Source organism: Culex pipiens, chromosome 1, assembly GCF_016801865.2.
Source record: "Culex pipiens pallens isolate TS chromosome 1, TS_CPP_V2, whole genome shotgun sequence".
Classification (NCBI taxonomy): domain Eukaryota; kingdom Metazoa; phylum Arthropoda; class Insecta; order Diptera; family Culicidae; genus Culex; species Culex pipiens.
Genome location: NC_068937.1, coordinates 11610759 through 11627145, shown reverse-complemented (window position 1 = coordinate 11627145; position 16387 = coordinate 11610759). Strand labels below are relative to the sequence as shown.

Below are 16387 nucleotides of genomic sequence, written 5' to 3'. Positions count from 1 at the left end.
AATCACCAATTTTTTTTTTACCTTGTATAATTTTTTTCCAGTGTAGTCCGTATCCATACCTACAACTTTGTCGAAGACACAAAATCGATCAAAAAATTCCTTCAAAAGATACAGATTTTTGAATTTTCATGCATCATTTTTGTATGGACAGCTGCCAAATTTGTATGGAAAATTATATGGACAAACTAATGATGCAAAATGGCTTCTTTGGGCATACCGAAGGCACCAAAAAAAATTCAGTCGGATTAAAAAAAACAAAAAAAAATCGAATGGCCGAAATCCTAGAGAACTGCTCTGGTGTTCTATTCTTGATCGGTTTTTTAAATCTTTTTTTTTATTTTATTTATTAAAACTATTATAAACCAAACATTTTCTATAGACATTAATCAGGTTAAAAATGGATTGTTTTGAAAGTAATTAACAATTAAAAAAATATTAGATTATAAATCCACATTAAAAAAAAAATCTTTTAGAAATTACTTTTCCGTTACAGACACTTCAATAATATTATTACAAATAATGTTAAGAAAAGTGTAAGATTATCAAATTCAAAAAAAAATTACTTAAAAAATCAATAAAAAACAATCATAATTTTTGAAAAAAATTACACGTTAGAAAAAATAAGAAATTTTAAATTAAAAACTAAAAAAAAATATCATCGTCGAGTTTTTACACATAAAATTAATTACCACTTAAAATTTCAACTCACCATTTTTCAAAAGGTTGAATATTACTATCTTTTTGATAAAATTTTACCTCAATTCATGTAAAATGTATGCAATTACATATCAAAAGATGTAAATTTACATATTTTTTATGTAACATTAATTTTGCATTATTCCAAAAGCATTATTATAACTGAGTGTTAAATGAAGCAAAACAAAATATTCAAATTTAGTATTAATGCTTGAGAAGCAACATTTCCATGCAGTTTTTCACAATCAAACATGCTGGGAAGTCTCTACAAAATAGACTTCATTAATTTTTTTGGGGTTTGGCCAAAATGTTTTTTTTAACAAATGTGCGCAAAAAGTAAAAAAAAAAATCTGTATCTCTTAAAGGAATTTTTGGTCATTTTTTTGTCTTCGGCAAAATTGTAAGTATGAATAAAGGCGTTTTTATACCGAAAAAAATCATACACGGAATTTTTTTTGGTGATTTTTCAAATCACTTTTTGATATTAAAAATTTTGTTCCAAAAAAAACACGATTAACTTTCAGAATTGGCAGATAGTCTATGATCAAATTATGAATTATTTGAAAAAAAAGGTTAAAAATAAAACTTTAAAATAGTAAAAAAAAATACGTTTCTTCAGTTCTTTAGTGTAATTTTGAAATAATGCACCGTTTTCAAGTTTTTGAGTTTTGGTAAAAATATTTTTGAAGGGCTGAGAGAAACTTCTACACGAAAATATATAATTCTCTCAGTGTTGCCCAATAAGCCCTCAAAAAATTAAACGTTTTGGTTAGATCAACGCTAACATTTTAAAAGGGATAAAATAATGACAGTTATAGGGAAGCTTTCAATTTTGAAATGTAAGAATTATTTTTTGATTTTTTTCAAAGATCCAAAAATTGAACAAAAATATGCAGGGGATTCAATTTTTTTTAAATTGACAAACATGAGCACAATTTCTTAATAAAAAAAACTGTGATTTTAAAAAATTACATAAATATGACTTAAACTTGCAAATTGTCACTAAATTAACATTTAACTTTTACGTACTTTGTGATTGCAAATTTTATTTATAATTTGAAACAAAAATGAGTAAAATTTTTTCATTACAATTTTTTTTCCAAACAATCAGAACTTAATCAAAGATTTGTCGCTAATTCTTGGTTTTTCTGAAAAGAAGGAATTTTATGTCCCTAAAAAAGTGTTGAATTTTGTTTATTTTTCATTTATTTTAATCTAAAAGATAGGGGAACTATACCCTTTCTCAGCCTATTTCTATTATCGGCCTATCAGCACTTTGAACGTGAATTACAGCTTTCATAAAGTGTTTTTGACTGTTCCAAAGTAATAAATAGCTCAAATAAAAGTGAGCAAGCAACTCTCCATTATTGATAGATCTCAACATGTTGATTTGATAGCGGAAAACGGCAAAAGTGATGAGAATTGGTCGATCGCTTAGAGTGATTAAAATGGGTATATTTCCCCTAAGTGACAAAAAATTATTGAAAAGAGCAGTAAAAAAAAATTCACTGAAATAGTCCTCATCCATACCTACAACTTTCCCAAAGACATCAAATCAATCAAAAGTCAGTGGTTTAAAATGCCTTTGTCAGTTATAATTAGATGGTCAATAATCTTTATTTCATTTTCATTCCCAAAATATTAAAAAATATCAGAAATCTTGTTTGAAGATAAAATTAAACATTATTCTACGAAGAAGTTGTTTGCTTGAGTCGGAATTAGAGGAATATATATTCAATTTTTTAATTTTTGATGGAAACAAAATGTTTGAAATTGCCTCACGAAAAGTCACAAACGTGTACATTTTATGCACTTTGAAAGGATACATTTAAAAGACGCCAAAACACGCGTTTTTCGGAGGTTTAAAAGCAAATTATATTCTTTGATTTGATTGTTTATTTTAAGATTTTTTTTTCTAAATCTCTTATTTAGTAAAAATAAGATAAAAATATATTGGAATTGCGAAAAAAAAAATTAATTTTATATTTTTAAAAGATGAAGGTGACATTTCATTAATAAAATCGAAAACCATTAAATGGATGTCGTGATAAATCAGAACAAAACAAACAGATCATTGTTTACAAAAAAAAGCAAACTTTAATACTGTTTCTCATAGTGAGTTGAAAAGTTTTATTTTATTTTTTCAAATTATAATATTAAAAAACAATTTTGAACTTAAAAAAAACAGATTTTTCTAATCTTTTGGTTTTTGGATTTTAAAGTTAAAATTTAATTCTCTCAAATAAAATGTGGAAAATCCATTCTTCTTAAATTCAAAAATAATGTATCAAACAGATTTTTTTTGTATAAATTCTAGATTTTCAAACGATCACTAAAGAGATCCAAAATCCAGATGAAATCAATCCAAATTTTCTTCCAACCAACTTTTCCCACCAAACCACCAAGTTTTATTTTCCTCATTTCGCTCCAGGAAGAGAAAAGATTTTTGCGGAAATCAAGATGTATGCGTGATATCACGTTCACCTCTTCCCACAACATAAAGAGAGACACGCACACACGTGATCACACATACTTGAGGAAATTCCTCCCGATTGTGTGTGTGTGTGTGTGTGAAGGCACATTTAGGCGTGATTTGATCATGTGTGTGTTTGTGTTTGTGTGTGTGTGGCGAGATCGGCCCAAAGTGGAAGAAATTGAAATTTGATAACCCCATCTCACACACACACACACACAATCACAACATCACACACGTGCTTACACACATAAGCCCCTAATATAATATGAATCCTATTATTGTGGCGTGTAATCCAATTGAAAACAACGTGATTTGATTCTTCCCAGATTGTTGGGTGCGGGAGGGAGTTTTTCGGGGGCATATCGATGAGGTTGATTTTGTTGACGACGACTTTGCCCGACGATCGTGATGACGATGATGATGGTGTTGGAACATGTGTTTTTTTCTTTCGTGGGGGAGGAATTGATTGGCGGGGGTGAATGGGGACAAGGTGTATCGGTTTTCGGAATTTTAAGTAGCTGTGGAGTAGGATGGAGGAAATTTGGCTGGTGATATCAAATTTAGTAGCTTCAAATTATTGTTATTTTTGATCATATATCCTTCAACAAAAAAAACTTGCAGCTTTAAAAAAACAGCAGAAAATTTACGTTTAAATCGACTAACTTTAATGAATGTACCTTTTCTCATTAACAAACCCCAAAAAAAACTGTATCCCTCACGCTTAATCGAGGGACCCAGCAAAGTCCCCAAAAAGTAAGCAAGACTTCATTTCACTTTAATATACTCCAACTATGTGTGTGTGTATTACATGAAAGCCCAAGGTTTTTGGGGGATTTGTCCCTTCAAAGGACTCGTCTGCCCCCCCCCCTCCTTCGACCCCTTCACGGTTGGATGTGTATCATTTGACCGCATCGTTTCCAACTGGAGAACCAAACTGTCGTTAGACCCGGAAAATGAGGGTGAGGATCCTTTTTTGTGGGGGGAGGTTGGGGGAAAACGATTTCCCATTTTTTGTAGTAAGAGTTTCACAATTTATTTTTTATAACAATTTCTAATAAATCTGATTTTAAGTTTAATTTTCTTGACAAAAAAATATCCTCTAACATTTTCCCACGGGAAATTCACTGCACCATTGTGAGCGACAACTCAATTACAACGTCAGCAAAATGTTTCTACATTTTTTCACCCATACCAAGTCCACTCACTCACAAGCATACACACGTGTAGGTTGTTGAATTTGGGTTTCTACATTTCCTTGGAGGAAACATACATTTTTGTGCCTCCCACTCATGAGAGAGTTTTCTGCTGTTGTTTATTTTTTTAACAAATGTGAACAAATCTTGAGAGCATTAAATTTTCATCCCAATTCGATTCACAAATTCGCCAGAAAAATCAAATTTAACCCTCCGAAAAAAATGTGTTTATTTCCTGCCAGACAAATTTCCACAATTTTCCACCTCTAATGTTGTTTATATCTCACTCACAATCTGTTTAACCTTCTTCTTCTTCCAGGAGTGGAACGACATGAACGTCCGGTGGAACTCGACGGAGTACGGGGGCGTCCGGGACCTGCGGATACCACCGCACCGCCTCTGGAAGCCCGACGTCCTCATGTACAACAGGTGGGTGGTGGGAGCTTTGTGATATTGTTTGAAGTTTGCTAAATATTGTTTTAAATCGTACGAATCTTCAAGCAAGTTTTCGATTTATCAATCCAATGATTAATTGAAAAACGGAAGAAGCTTGACAACTTTATTACACACTTAGATTTTTTTTCCGAATTCGGTAGTTGAAAAATCTGTAAAGTTTGGATCAGTAAACCATTTGTCAAAATCAACAAAAGTTGAACGATGAACAATAATGAACTTCATTACTGAATTTTGGTAAGTTTTAACCGAATTCGGTAATTTAAAATTTAGCGACTTGTTTAGTGTTTTATGTTCAAAATTATACAAAATTTATGTGATCTGTATTTTTAATAAATCTTTTTTTAAATATAAAGCATTAAAATCTTTTTAGAAAAACATTCTAAAATATGCATGTTATGAAGTAATTCCTTGCAAAAAAAAAAACCTTTAAGAGTTCGAGCGAAACTCAAGTCATTTTTCTCACTGGATACTTTTTTTTTCCTGTCTTTCTCTAATGACGAAACGGCCTCCTCTTCTTTAAAAAAAAATCGAATCGAAAAGTGTTTCTTTTCGATATAACTAAACAACCACTTCCTATAAGTTCGGAAATTTTGTACTTTTCAAATAAGTGCTACAAAGTTGAACTTTTCAGCACTTTAGCAATTCTCTACGAAGTCAGCCGATTTTGTGCATTTTTATAATTGTTTGTATTTTTTATTTGGCTCAAACTTTGAGAGGCCGTCCCTATGTCCAGAGAAGCCATTTCGTGTCGTTTCGGGTAAAAAAGTGGCCACCAACTTAAGATTTTTTAATAAATGTGTTTTTTGGAGAAAAAAAAATAGAAATTTTACCTATTTTTCAGGATATGGCCACTTCAGGTTTGATTGTGCCGTGATACGGGGTGACTTTGATAGGCTTGAAATTTTTCCGCAAAATGAAGAGTACAATTTAAGTACGTAAGGAATGGTATGGAATCATACTGACCGAGTAGAAGAGTTTTCAATTTTTTCGTTGAAAAGTTTAAAAAGTTAGTTAACTATAAGTAAAAAAACAAATTCTCAAAGCGTCATGATTTTCTTAATGAACATGATTTCAAATCGGAAAACAGAATGCATTTTCGGATTCATTGGACAATTTTGCACTAGAAAAAGGTAAACTAAGTTAGTAAATAATAAATACAATGTGTTTTTGAAAATGCAAAACTATTTTTTCAAATTTCTGGCAAAATTCTGACTTTTCAGCAATTTTACCTGAAATTTATATGTATTTTGTTAAAAAGTTTATGTACTTAGCTAACTATATAGAAACATTGAAAATGTTCAAAAAGTATTCATTGGTGAGCATTTCTGAAACATTTTTTAAAAATTTTCAAAGCACATAAACAATCTTTTGATTTTTTCAATCATTACTTACATTTTTAATGAACCATAAATTCAACACTCTGCCATTTGGAAATGTTCGTCTTTATTTCAATATATTTCGCAGTCTCAATAATGATTGTTTATTTGTTTGAAACTTTTCGGGCAAAAATGATAGAATATTTATAAAAATATTCTGTATTCTAAATGGTTACAATTAAAAATCAAATTACTTATTTTTAAACTGAACTTTTTGAGACAATTTTTTTTTTACAAAGATTTTTTTTCATTACATGGTTTGTTTAATGGACTAAAAGTGGGAAATGTTGTTGTCACTAAAGATGGCCAATTTTATTTTGACATAGCTATGAATGTTTTTAATAATAGTGATTATCGGAATGATAACAAAAATTAGCTTTGAACCCACGATTTATTTTTCGTATTTTTTTTTGTTGTTGTGGCAATAGCGTAAGATATTTGAATTACGCAACACAAAAAAATTTAAATAGCTAAAGCATTTGTTAAATGTCATTCGCGAGTGCAACTTACTCTATATTAAAAAAAATGGTTTACAAATTATCATAGAAGACAAAGAGATGAAATCGGTCTTTATTCTTTAATTTTAATTTTTGTATTTTTTTAATCCGGCAGAAACTTTTTTGATGCTTTTGGTATGCCCAAAGAAGCCATTTTGCATCATTAGTTTGTCCATATAATTTTCCATACAAATTTGGCAGCTGTCCATTAGGGTGCCCAGAAAAAATGATCCCCTGCTCCACAAGTGAAAAACTGTTTTTTTGGGTTATTTTAGGCATCTGTGCCAATTTTGAGCGTAATTGGTTAAGATTAACCCATTGATAACCGATCCTAAAGTTCGTGAAAAAAAAGTTTTTCATACAAAAATTATTTTTTTTAAATCGCTAATAACATTTCAGGATCGTGTTTTACAGCTTTGATATGTTCTACAAAGTTGTAGAGCATTAAATTTCCAATAAGAATCTCACTTTTGGGAATATTCGGATGAAAGTAGCGCAGCGTGCAGACCAAACAGTACACCCAAAATTCCGAGTCGAGAGAATCGTTCCCTCAAAATTTATTGAGGGCTCAGCGCCAAAATCGAGAGAATAGTGCTACCAACGCACACCATCATAACAAATGAGTTCATTCGTTAATTGAAACAATAAATCTACAACAAGTGCCATACATTGACATCTGACCACTCCTTGTTCACCAAGCTGTGGTGGCCGAGGCAGTTAAGTCATTGAGTTAGTGTGTCAAAGGTCTCTGGTTCGATTCCCGTAGTTGACATTTTTGGTTTTTTGTTTTGACGGATGAACTTTTTTTGCAAATGAACCTCGATAGAATAATTCTCTCGCCAATCTCGAGCTGTGTTCTCTGTGTCCGTGAATGGTACCACTATTATCTCGACTCGAGGCCATTATTCTCTCGGACAAGCGCTGCCCAGTTTTGGGTGTAAGAAAATTGGGGTTTTCATATTTTTTTTCGATTTTGCCCATACAAACTTCACCTCCGAGTATCAATGGGTAAATGATGACCAATTTTGCTCATATTTGGCCCAGAGTCCTAAAATAGCTCAAGAAACAATAATCAGCTTGTAGAGCGAGGTTTTGAAAAAAAGTCCTATATTCTGGGCACCCTACTGTCCCTTACATGGTGGGAAAATTATGCGTTGAAGTGTAACGATGGGACAAACAGACTTGGTGTTGTTTTTGATGAGTTTCCGAATAAAGTACTAGATTTTATGAGTTTTTCGAAAAGTATACGACAAACTAAACTTAAAAATGTCAAAAGGTCAAAATCGTCCAAAAATGACATGGGACAATTATGCTTAGAACGGCAGTGAAGGTATGGATAAGAACTACACTGAAAAAATGATACAAGGTAAATTTTTTTTTGGTGATTTTTAATTTCACTTTTTGTCACTTGATTTGCAAAAAAACACTATTTTTATTTTTTTCATTCTCTGAAATGTTTTAGGGGAAATCAAATACGGGACCATCCATAAACCACGTGGACACTTTTTTGGGAATCTTTTAACCCCCCTCCCCCCTTCGTGGACAATTGTCCATACACAAAAAATCTTTTTTGTATGGATCGTGGACAATCGCCATACCCCCCCCCCCCCCTAAAGTGTCCACGTGGTTTATGGATGGTCCCTACCAACTTTTCTGAAATTTCCAGATTGTGCAAAAATCTTTGCACCTGTTATGCATTTTTGCATCAATACTATTTTTTTCAAAAAATTGAAATATTTGTCGCAAAAATTTTTTATCTTTATTTTTCGACGTAAAATCACATTTGCAATCAAAAGTAGTTCAGTGAAATTTTGAAAAAGTGCACCGTTTTCAAGTTATAGCCATTTTTAGATAACTTTTTTGAAAATAGTCGCAGTTATTTGTTTTTAAATTAAGTGCCCATATTTGCCCACTTTTGAAAATAATATTTTTGAAAAGCTGAGAAAATTATCTATATTTTGAATTTTCAAACATTGTTCATACGACTCAGGAACAGGAACAGGAAAATTGATGTTTTTAAGTCTCACCCAAACAACCCATCATTTTCTAATGTCGATATCTCAACAACTAATGGTAAGATTTTCAATGTTAAAATATGAAACATTCGTGAAATTTTCTGTTTTTTCGGAAAAATATTTTTAATTACGACTTTTTTTTATTAAGACTAACATTCCAAAAGGACGTGATATTGCGTATTTGGAAGAGAATAAACAAACTAAGAATAGTGTTTTTTTTTTTGCAAATCAAGTGAAATTGAAAATCACCAAAACAAATTTACCCTGTGTCATTTTTTTCAGTATAGTCCTTATTCATACCTACAACTTTGCCGAAGACACTAAATCGATCAAAAAATTCCTTGAAAAGATTCAGATTTTTGAATTTCCATATGTAATTTTTGTATGGATAGCTGTTAAATTTGTATGGAAAATTATATGGACAAACAAAGTTTCAAAAAAATCGAATGACCGAAATCTCAGAGAATTGCTCCAATTCTGGATTTGCTTGTTTGAAATAATAGTGATTGTTAAAATAGTTTAAAAATGCAACTTTTGGATTTTTCAATAGAAAGTCCTTAATAGGGACGTCCACCCTATTTCGGAAACTGTTTATCCGATCAGTTTTAAAAAAAAAAACATTGACACATTTTTTTTCAGGAATTCAAAACCAAACGTATCATTTCAAAAGAGGCATGTACTATTATATTATGTGTTTTGACCCAAAGGAGTTAAAGATAAAGTTTTATTCAAATTGAAAATGCAATGAATAGTCGATTTTTAAAAACGTAGAGATTTGTCAGGTTTTTAACTATTTTTTTTGTTTTTGTGCAATGCCACTTTATGAAAAGTTTACTACGATAATGTAAATGATATTTACAAATGTTTTGAATATCCTGCTTAAGTAATAAAAACAATTCTCTTGAAAAACCTCAAATTGGATGATCTCCTTAAACTGTCACCCAGGATAAGGATCAAGAGCAATTAAAACATAGTTTTTCTTCTCTCAGGAAGACCATATATTTCCATAATCGCCTTAAGGGTGAGTCCATCTCACCTGGTCTTCCCCCCTTCCGTCCCTTTTAAACACTCATGCGTTCCCTGAAAGTGCCATTTCCGATTAGTGTCCCAAACCACACACGAACAAATTGAATCCTCTTTTCCCTGTGTTTTTGAACAACTTTTCAGCACTCACTCAATTCAATTTGAATGTCTCAACTCGTGACGCTGCGTTAGTTTCGCAGAAAAATACCCCGGTTTTTCCTAGTCTACGAGTGTTTTGGGTGGGGAAATTGAAGGAAATTGTTGATTTCCGCCGCTCGTTTTTTTTTTTCGAGCACTTTTCTTCTTTTTGCTCTCCGGTCAGGATTCTTATCAATCAGGTGAACTTTTGCGGGACCGGTTGGCTTCACCTGACTTCAATTTTCCATTTTCCCAACCCCTTCTTGATTTGAGCTTGGCAGTGTTGCCAAATGCTGTGCTTGATGAAGATGATGATGGCGGTGGTGACGGTTGAGGGTTAAATTGATTGAGACTTGACTAGTCGTTTTTTTGTGTGCTTCTCTCAGGTTCACAGTTGATTGAGTGTTGAAGTTCTTTCTTTTTCCTATTTTTTGCTGCCTCAAACCATTTGAAATTGGTGAAGTGTGAAGTGGAAAAGATAAGTGGTTTAAAGGGAAAAGGTTGGCTTTTTTGCTGGGTTTCTTCAAGGGACGAAAAGAATAAAGCCGAAAGGAATAAAAAGGAAAGGGAGACATTTTCCCACAGAGTCACAGTACAGATTTTGTGAATCGGTTTAGAGTGTGTCCACTTTTTTTCTCTCTCTTGTTTGAGCTTTTTGGGAAACGGGATCAGGTGAGTCGGAAACGATACACTTCACTATTTTTTTCTATTTCTCAATTTTTTGCTGATGAAAAAACACCCACTCCAATGCCACTTGTGAGAAATGGCTTACAAGGAATTGTCGTTAGCGTCGGAGTTGCTCAACTGGAACGACGTTTGAAATTAAGTGATGGGTAGTGAATTGTTTTTATTCCTAAATAAATACTTTAATCCATATTAAAATTTTTGTTGTTGCTGTAAATTTTATTTGCATCAGTTTTTGAAAATGGCAACACGGTTTAAATCAAATAAAATCACACAAAATCACACAAAATCACACAAAATCACACAAAACCAAGCAAAATTGACAAAATTGACAAAACTGACAAAATTGACAAAATTGACAAAATTGACAAAATTGACAAAATTGACAAAATTGACAAAATTGACAAAATTGACAAAATTGACAAAATTGACAAAATTGACAAAATTGACAAAATTGACAAAATTGACAAAATTGACAAAATTGACAAAATTGACAAAATTGACAAAATTGACAAAATTGACAAAATTGACAAAATTGACAAAATTGACAAAATTGACAAAATTGACAAAATTGACAAAATTGACAAAATTGACAAAATTGACAAAATTGACAAAATTGACAAAATTGACAAAATTGACAAAATTGACAAAATTGACAAAATTGACAAAATTGACAAAATTGACAAAATTGACAAAATTGACAAAATTGACAAAATTGACAAAATTGACAAAATTGACAAAATTGACAAAATTGACAAAATTGACAAAATTGACAAAATTGACAAAATTGACAAAATTGACAAAATTGACAAAATTGACAAAATTGACAAAATTGACAAAATTGACAAAATTGACAAAATTGACAAAATTGACAAAATTGACAAAATTGACAAAATTGACAAAATTGACAAAATTGACAAAATTGACAAAATTGACAAAATTGACAAAATTGACAAAATTGACAAAATTGACAAAATTGACAAAATTGACAAAATTGACAAAATTGACAAAATTGACAAAATTGACAAAATTGACAAAATTGACAAAATTGACAAAATTGACAAAATTGACAAAATTGACAAAATTGACAAAATTGACAAAATTGACAAAATTGACAAAATTGACAAAATTGACAAAATTGACAAAATTGACAAAATTGACAAAATTGACAAAATTGACAAAATTGACAAAATTGACAAAATTGACAAAATTGACAAAATTGACAAAATTGACAAAATTGACAAAATTGACAAAATTGACAAAATTGACAAAATTGACAAAATTGACAAAATTGACAAAATTGACAAAATTGACAAAATTGACAAAATTGACAAAATTGACAAAATTGACAAAATTGACAAAATTGACAAAATTGACAAAATTGACAAAATTGACAAAATTGACAAAATTGACAAAATTGACAAAATTGACAAAATTGACAAAATTGACAAAATTGACAAAATTGACAAAATTGACAAAATTGACAAAATTGACAAAATTGACAAAATTGACAAAATTGACAAAATTGACAAAATTGACAAAATTGACAAAATTGACAAAATTGACAAAATTGACAAAATTGACAAAATTGACAAAATTGTCAAAATTGACAAAATTGACAAAATTGACAAAATTGACAAAATTGACAAAATTGACAAAATTGACAAAATTGACAAAATTGACAAAATTGACAAAATTGACAAAATTGACAAAATTGACAAAATTGACAAATTGACAAAATTGACAAAATTGACAAAATTGACAAAATTGACAAAATTGACAAAATTGACAAAATTGACAAAATTGACAAAATTGACAAAATTGACAAAATTGACAAAATTGACAAAATTGACAAAATTGACAAAATTGACAAAATTGACAAAATTGACAAAATTGACAAAATTGACAAAATTGACAAATTGACAAAATTGACAAAATTGACAAAATTGACAAAATTGACAAAATTGACAAAATTGACAAAATTGACAAAATTGACAAAATTGACAAAATTGACAAAATTGACAAAATTGACAAAATTGACAAAATTGACAAAATTGACAAAATTGACAAAATTGACAAAATTGACAAAATTGACAAAATTGACAAAATTGACAAATTGACAAAATTGACAAAATTGACAAAATTGACAAAATTGACAAAATTGACAAAATTGACAAATTGACAAAATTGACAAAATTGACAAAATTGACAAAATTGACAAAATTGACAAAATTGACAAAATTGACAAAATTGACAAAATTGACAAAATTGACAAAATTGACAAAATTGACAAAATTGACAAAATTGACAAAATTGACAAAATTGACAAAATTGACAAAATTGACAAAATTGACAAAATTGACAAAATTGACAAAATTGACAAAATTGACAAAATTGACAAAATTGACAAAATTGACAAAATTGACAAAATTGACAAAATTGACAAAATTGACAAAATTGACAAAATTGACAAAATTGACAAAATTGACAAAATTGACAAAATTGACAAAATTGACAAAATTGACAAAATTGACAAAATTGACAAAATTGACAAATTGACAAAATTGACAAAATTGACAAAATTGACAAAATTGACAAAATTGACAAAATTGACAAAATTGACAAAATTGACAAAATTGACAAAATTGACAAAATTGACAAAATTGACAAAATTGACAAAATTGACAAAATTGACAAAATTGACAAAATTGACAAAATTGACAAAATTGACAAAATTGACAAAATTGACAAAATTGGCAAAATTTACAAAATTGACAAAATTGACAAAATTGACAAAATTGACAAAATTGAAAAAATTGACAAAATTGACAAAATTGACAAAATTGACAAATTGACAAAATTGACAAAATTGACAAATTGACAAATTGACAAAATTGACAAAATTGACAAAATTGACAAAATTGACAAAATTGACAAAATTGACAAAATTGACAAAATTGACAAAATTGACAAAATTGACAAAATTGACAAAATTGACAAAATTGACAAAATTGACAAAATTGACAAAATTGACAAAATTGACAAAATTGACAAATTGACAAAATTGACAAAATTGACAAAATTGACAAAATTGACAAAATTGACAAAATTGACAAAATTGACAAAATTGACAAAATTGACAAAATTGACAAAATTGACAAAATTGACAAAATTGACAAAATTGACAAAATTGACAAAATTGACAAAATTGACAAAATTGACAAAATTGACAAAATTGACAAAATTGACAAAATTGACAAAATTGACAAAATTGACAAAATTGACAAAATTGACAAAATTGACAAAATTGACAAAATTGACAAAATTGACAAAATTGACAAAATTGACAAAATTGACAAAATTGTCAAAATTGACAAAATTGACAAAATTGACAAAATTGACAAAATTGACAAAATTGACAAAATTGACAAAATTGACAAAATTGACAAATTGACAAAATTGACAAAATTGACAAAATTGACAAAATTGACAAAATTGACAAAATTGACAAAATTGACAAAATTGACAAAATTGACAAAATTGACAAATTAACAAAATTGACAAAATTAACAAAATTGACAAAATTGACAAAATTGGCAAAATTGACAAAATTAACAAAATTAACAAAATTGACAAATTGACAAATTGACAAAATTGACAAAATTGACAAAATTGACAAAATTGACAAAATTGACAAAATTGACAAAATTGACAAAATTGACAAAATTGACAAAATTGACAAATTGACAAAATTGACAAAATTGACAAAATTGACAAAATTGACAAAATTGACAAAATTGACAAAATTGACAAAATTGACAAAATTGACAAAATTGACAAAATTGACAAAATTGACAAAATTGACAAAATTGACAAAATTGACAAAATTGACAAAATTGACAAAATTGACAAAATTGACAAAATTGACAAAATTGACAAAATTGACAAAATTGACAAAATTGACAAAATTGACAAAATTGACAAAATTGACAAAATTGACAAAATTGACAAAATTGACAAAATTGACAAAATTGACAAAATTGACAAAATTGACAAATTGACAAAATTGACAAAATTGACAAAATTGACAAAATTGACAAAATTGACAAAATTGACAAAATTGACAAAATTGACAAAATTGACAAATTGACAAAATTGACAAAATTGACAAAATTGACAAAATTGACAAAATTGACAAAATTGACAAAATTGACAAAATTGACAAAATTGACAAAATTGACAAAATTGACAAAATTGACAAAATTGACAAATTGACAAAATTGACAAAATTGACAAAATTGACAAAATTGACAAAATTGACAAAATTGACAAAATTGACAAAATTGACAAAATTGACAAAATTGACAAAATTGACAAAATTGACAAAATTGACAAAATTGACAAAATTGACAAAATTGACAAAATTGACAAAATTGACAAAATTGACAAAATTGACAAAATTGACAAAATTGACAAAATTGACAAAATTGACAAAATTGACAAAATTGACAAAATTGACAAAATTGACAAAATTGACAAAATTGACAAAATTGACAAAATTGACAAAATTGACAAAATTGACAAAATTGACAAAATTGACAAAATTGACAAAATTGACAAAATTGACAAAATTGACAAAATTGACAAAATTGACAAAATTGACAAAATTGACAAAATTGACAAAATTGACAAAATTGACAAAATTGACAAATTGACAAAATTGACAAAATTGACAAAATTGACAAAATTGACAAAATTGACAAAATTGACAAAATTGACAAAATTGACAAAATTGACAAAATTGACAAAATTGACAAATTGACAAAATTGACAAAATTGACAAAATTGACAAAATTGACAAAATTGACAAAATTGACAAAATTGACAAAATTGACAAAATTGACAAAATTGACAAAATTGACAAAATTGACAAAATTGACAAAATTGACAAAATTGACAAAATTGACAAAATTGACAAAATTGACAAAATTGACAAAATTGACAAAATTGACAAAATTGACAAATTGACAAAATTGACAAAATTGACAAAATTGACAAAATTGACAAAATTGACAAAATTGACAAAATTGACAAAATTGACAAAATTGACAAAATTGACAAAATTGACAAAATTGACAAATTGACAAAATTGACAAAATTGACAAAATTGACAAAATTGACAAAATTGACAAAATTGACAAAATTGACAAAATTGACAAAATTGACAAAATTGACAAAATTGACAAAATTGACAAAATTGACAAAATTGACAAAATTTACAAAATTGACAAAATTGACAAAATTGACAAAATTGACAAAATTGACAAAATTGACAAAATTGACAAAATTGACAAAATTGACAAAATTGACAAAATTGACAAAATTGACAAAATTGACAAAATTGACAAATTGACAAAATTGACAAAATTGACAAAATTGACAAAATTGACAAAATTGACAAAATTGACAAAATTGACAAAATTGACAAAATTGACAAAATTGACAAAATTGACAAAATTGACAAAATTGACAAAATTGACAAAATTGACAAAATTGACAAAATTGACAAAATTGACAAAATTGACAAAATTGACAAAATTGACAAAATTGACAAAATTGACAAAATTGACAAAATTGACAAAATTGACAAAATTGACAAAATTGACAAAATTGACAAAATTGACAAAATTGACAAAATTGACAAAATTGACAAAATTGACAAAATTGACAAAATTGACAAAATTGACAAAATTGACAAAATTGACAAAATTGACAAAATTGACAAAATTGACAAAATTGACAAAATTGACAAAATTGACAAAATTGACAAAAT

At 28.7% G+C, this 16387-nt stretch overlaps 1 protein-coding gene across 2 annotated transcripts in view; it reads left to right on the top strand.

Moving 5' to 3' along the window:
* The window catches only part of LOC120431005 (neuronal acetylcholine receptor subunit alpha-7-like), a 363511-nt gene that overhangs the window by 229242 nt on the left and 117882 nt on the right, over positions 1-16387 (top strand). For both annotated transcript variants that reach the window (XM_039596164.2, XM_052708174.1), the window contains exon 4: positions 4685-4794. In XM_039596164.2, coding sequence (XP_039452098.2) covers positions 4685-4794 — 110 coding nt within the window. The remainder of the gene's footprint in view (positions 1-4684; positions 4795-16387) is intronic.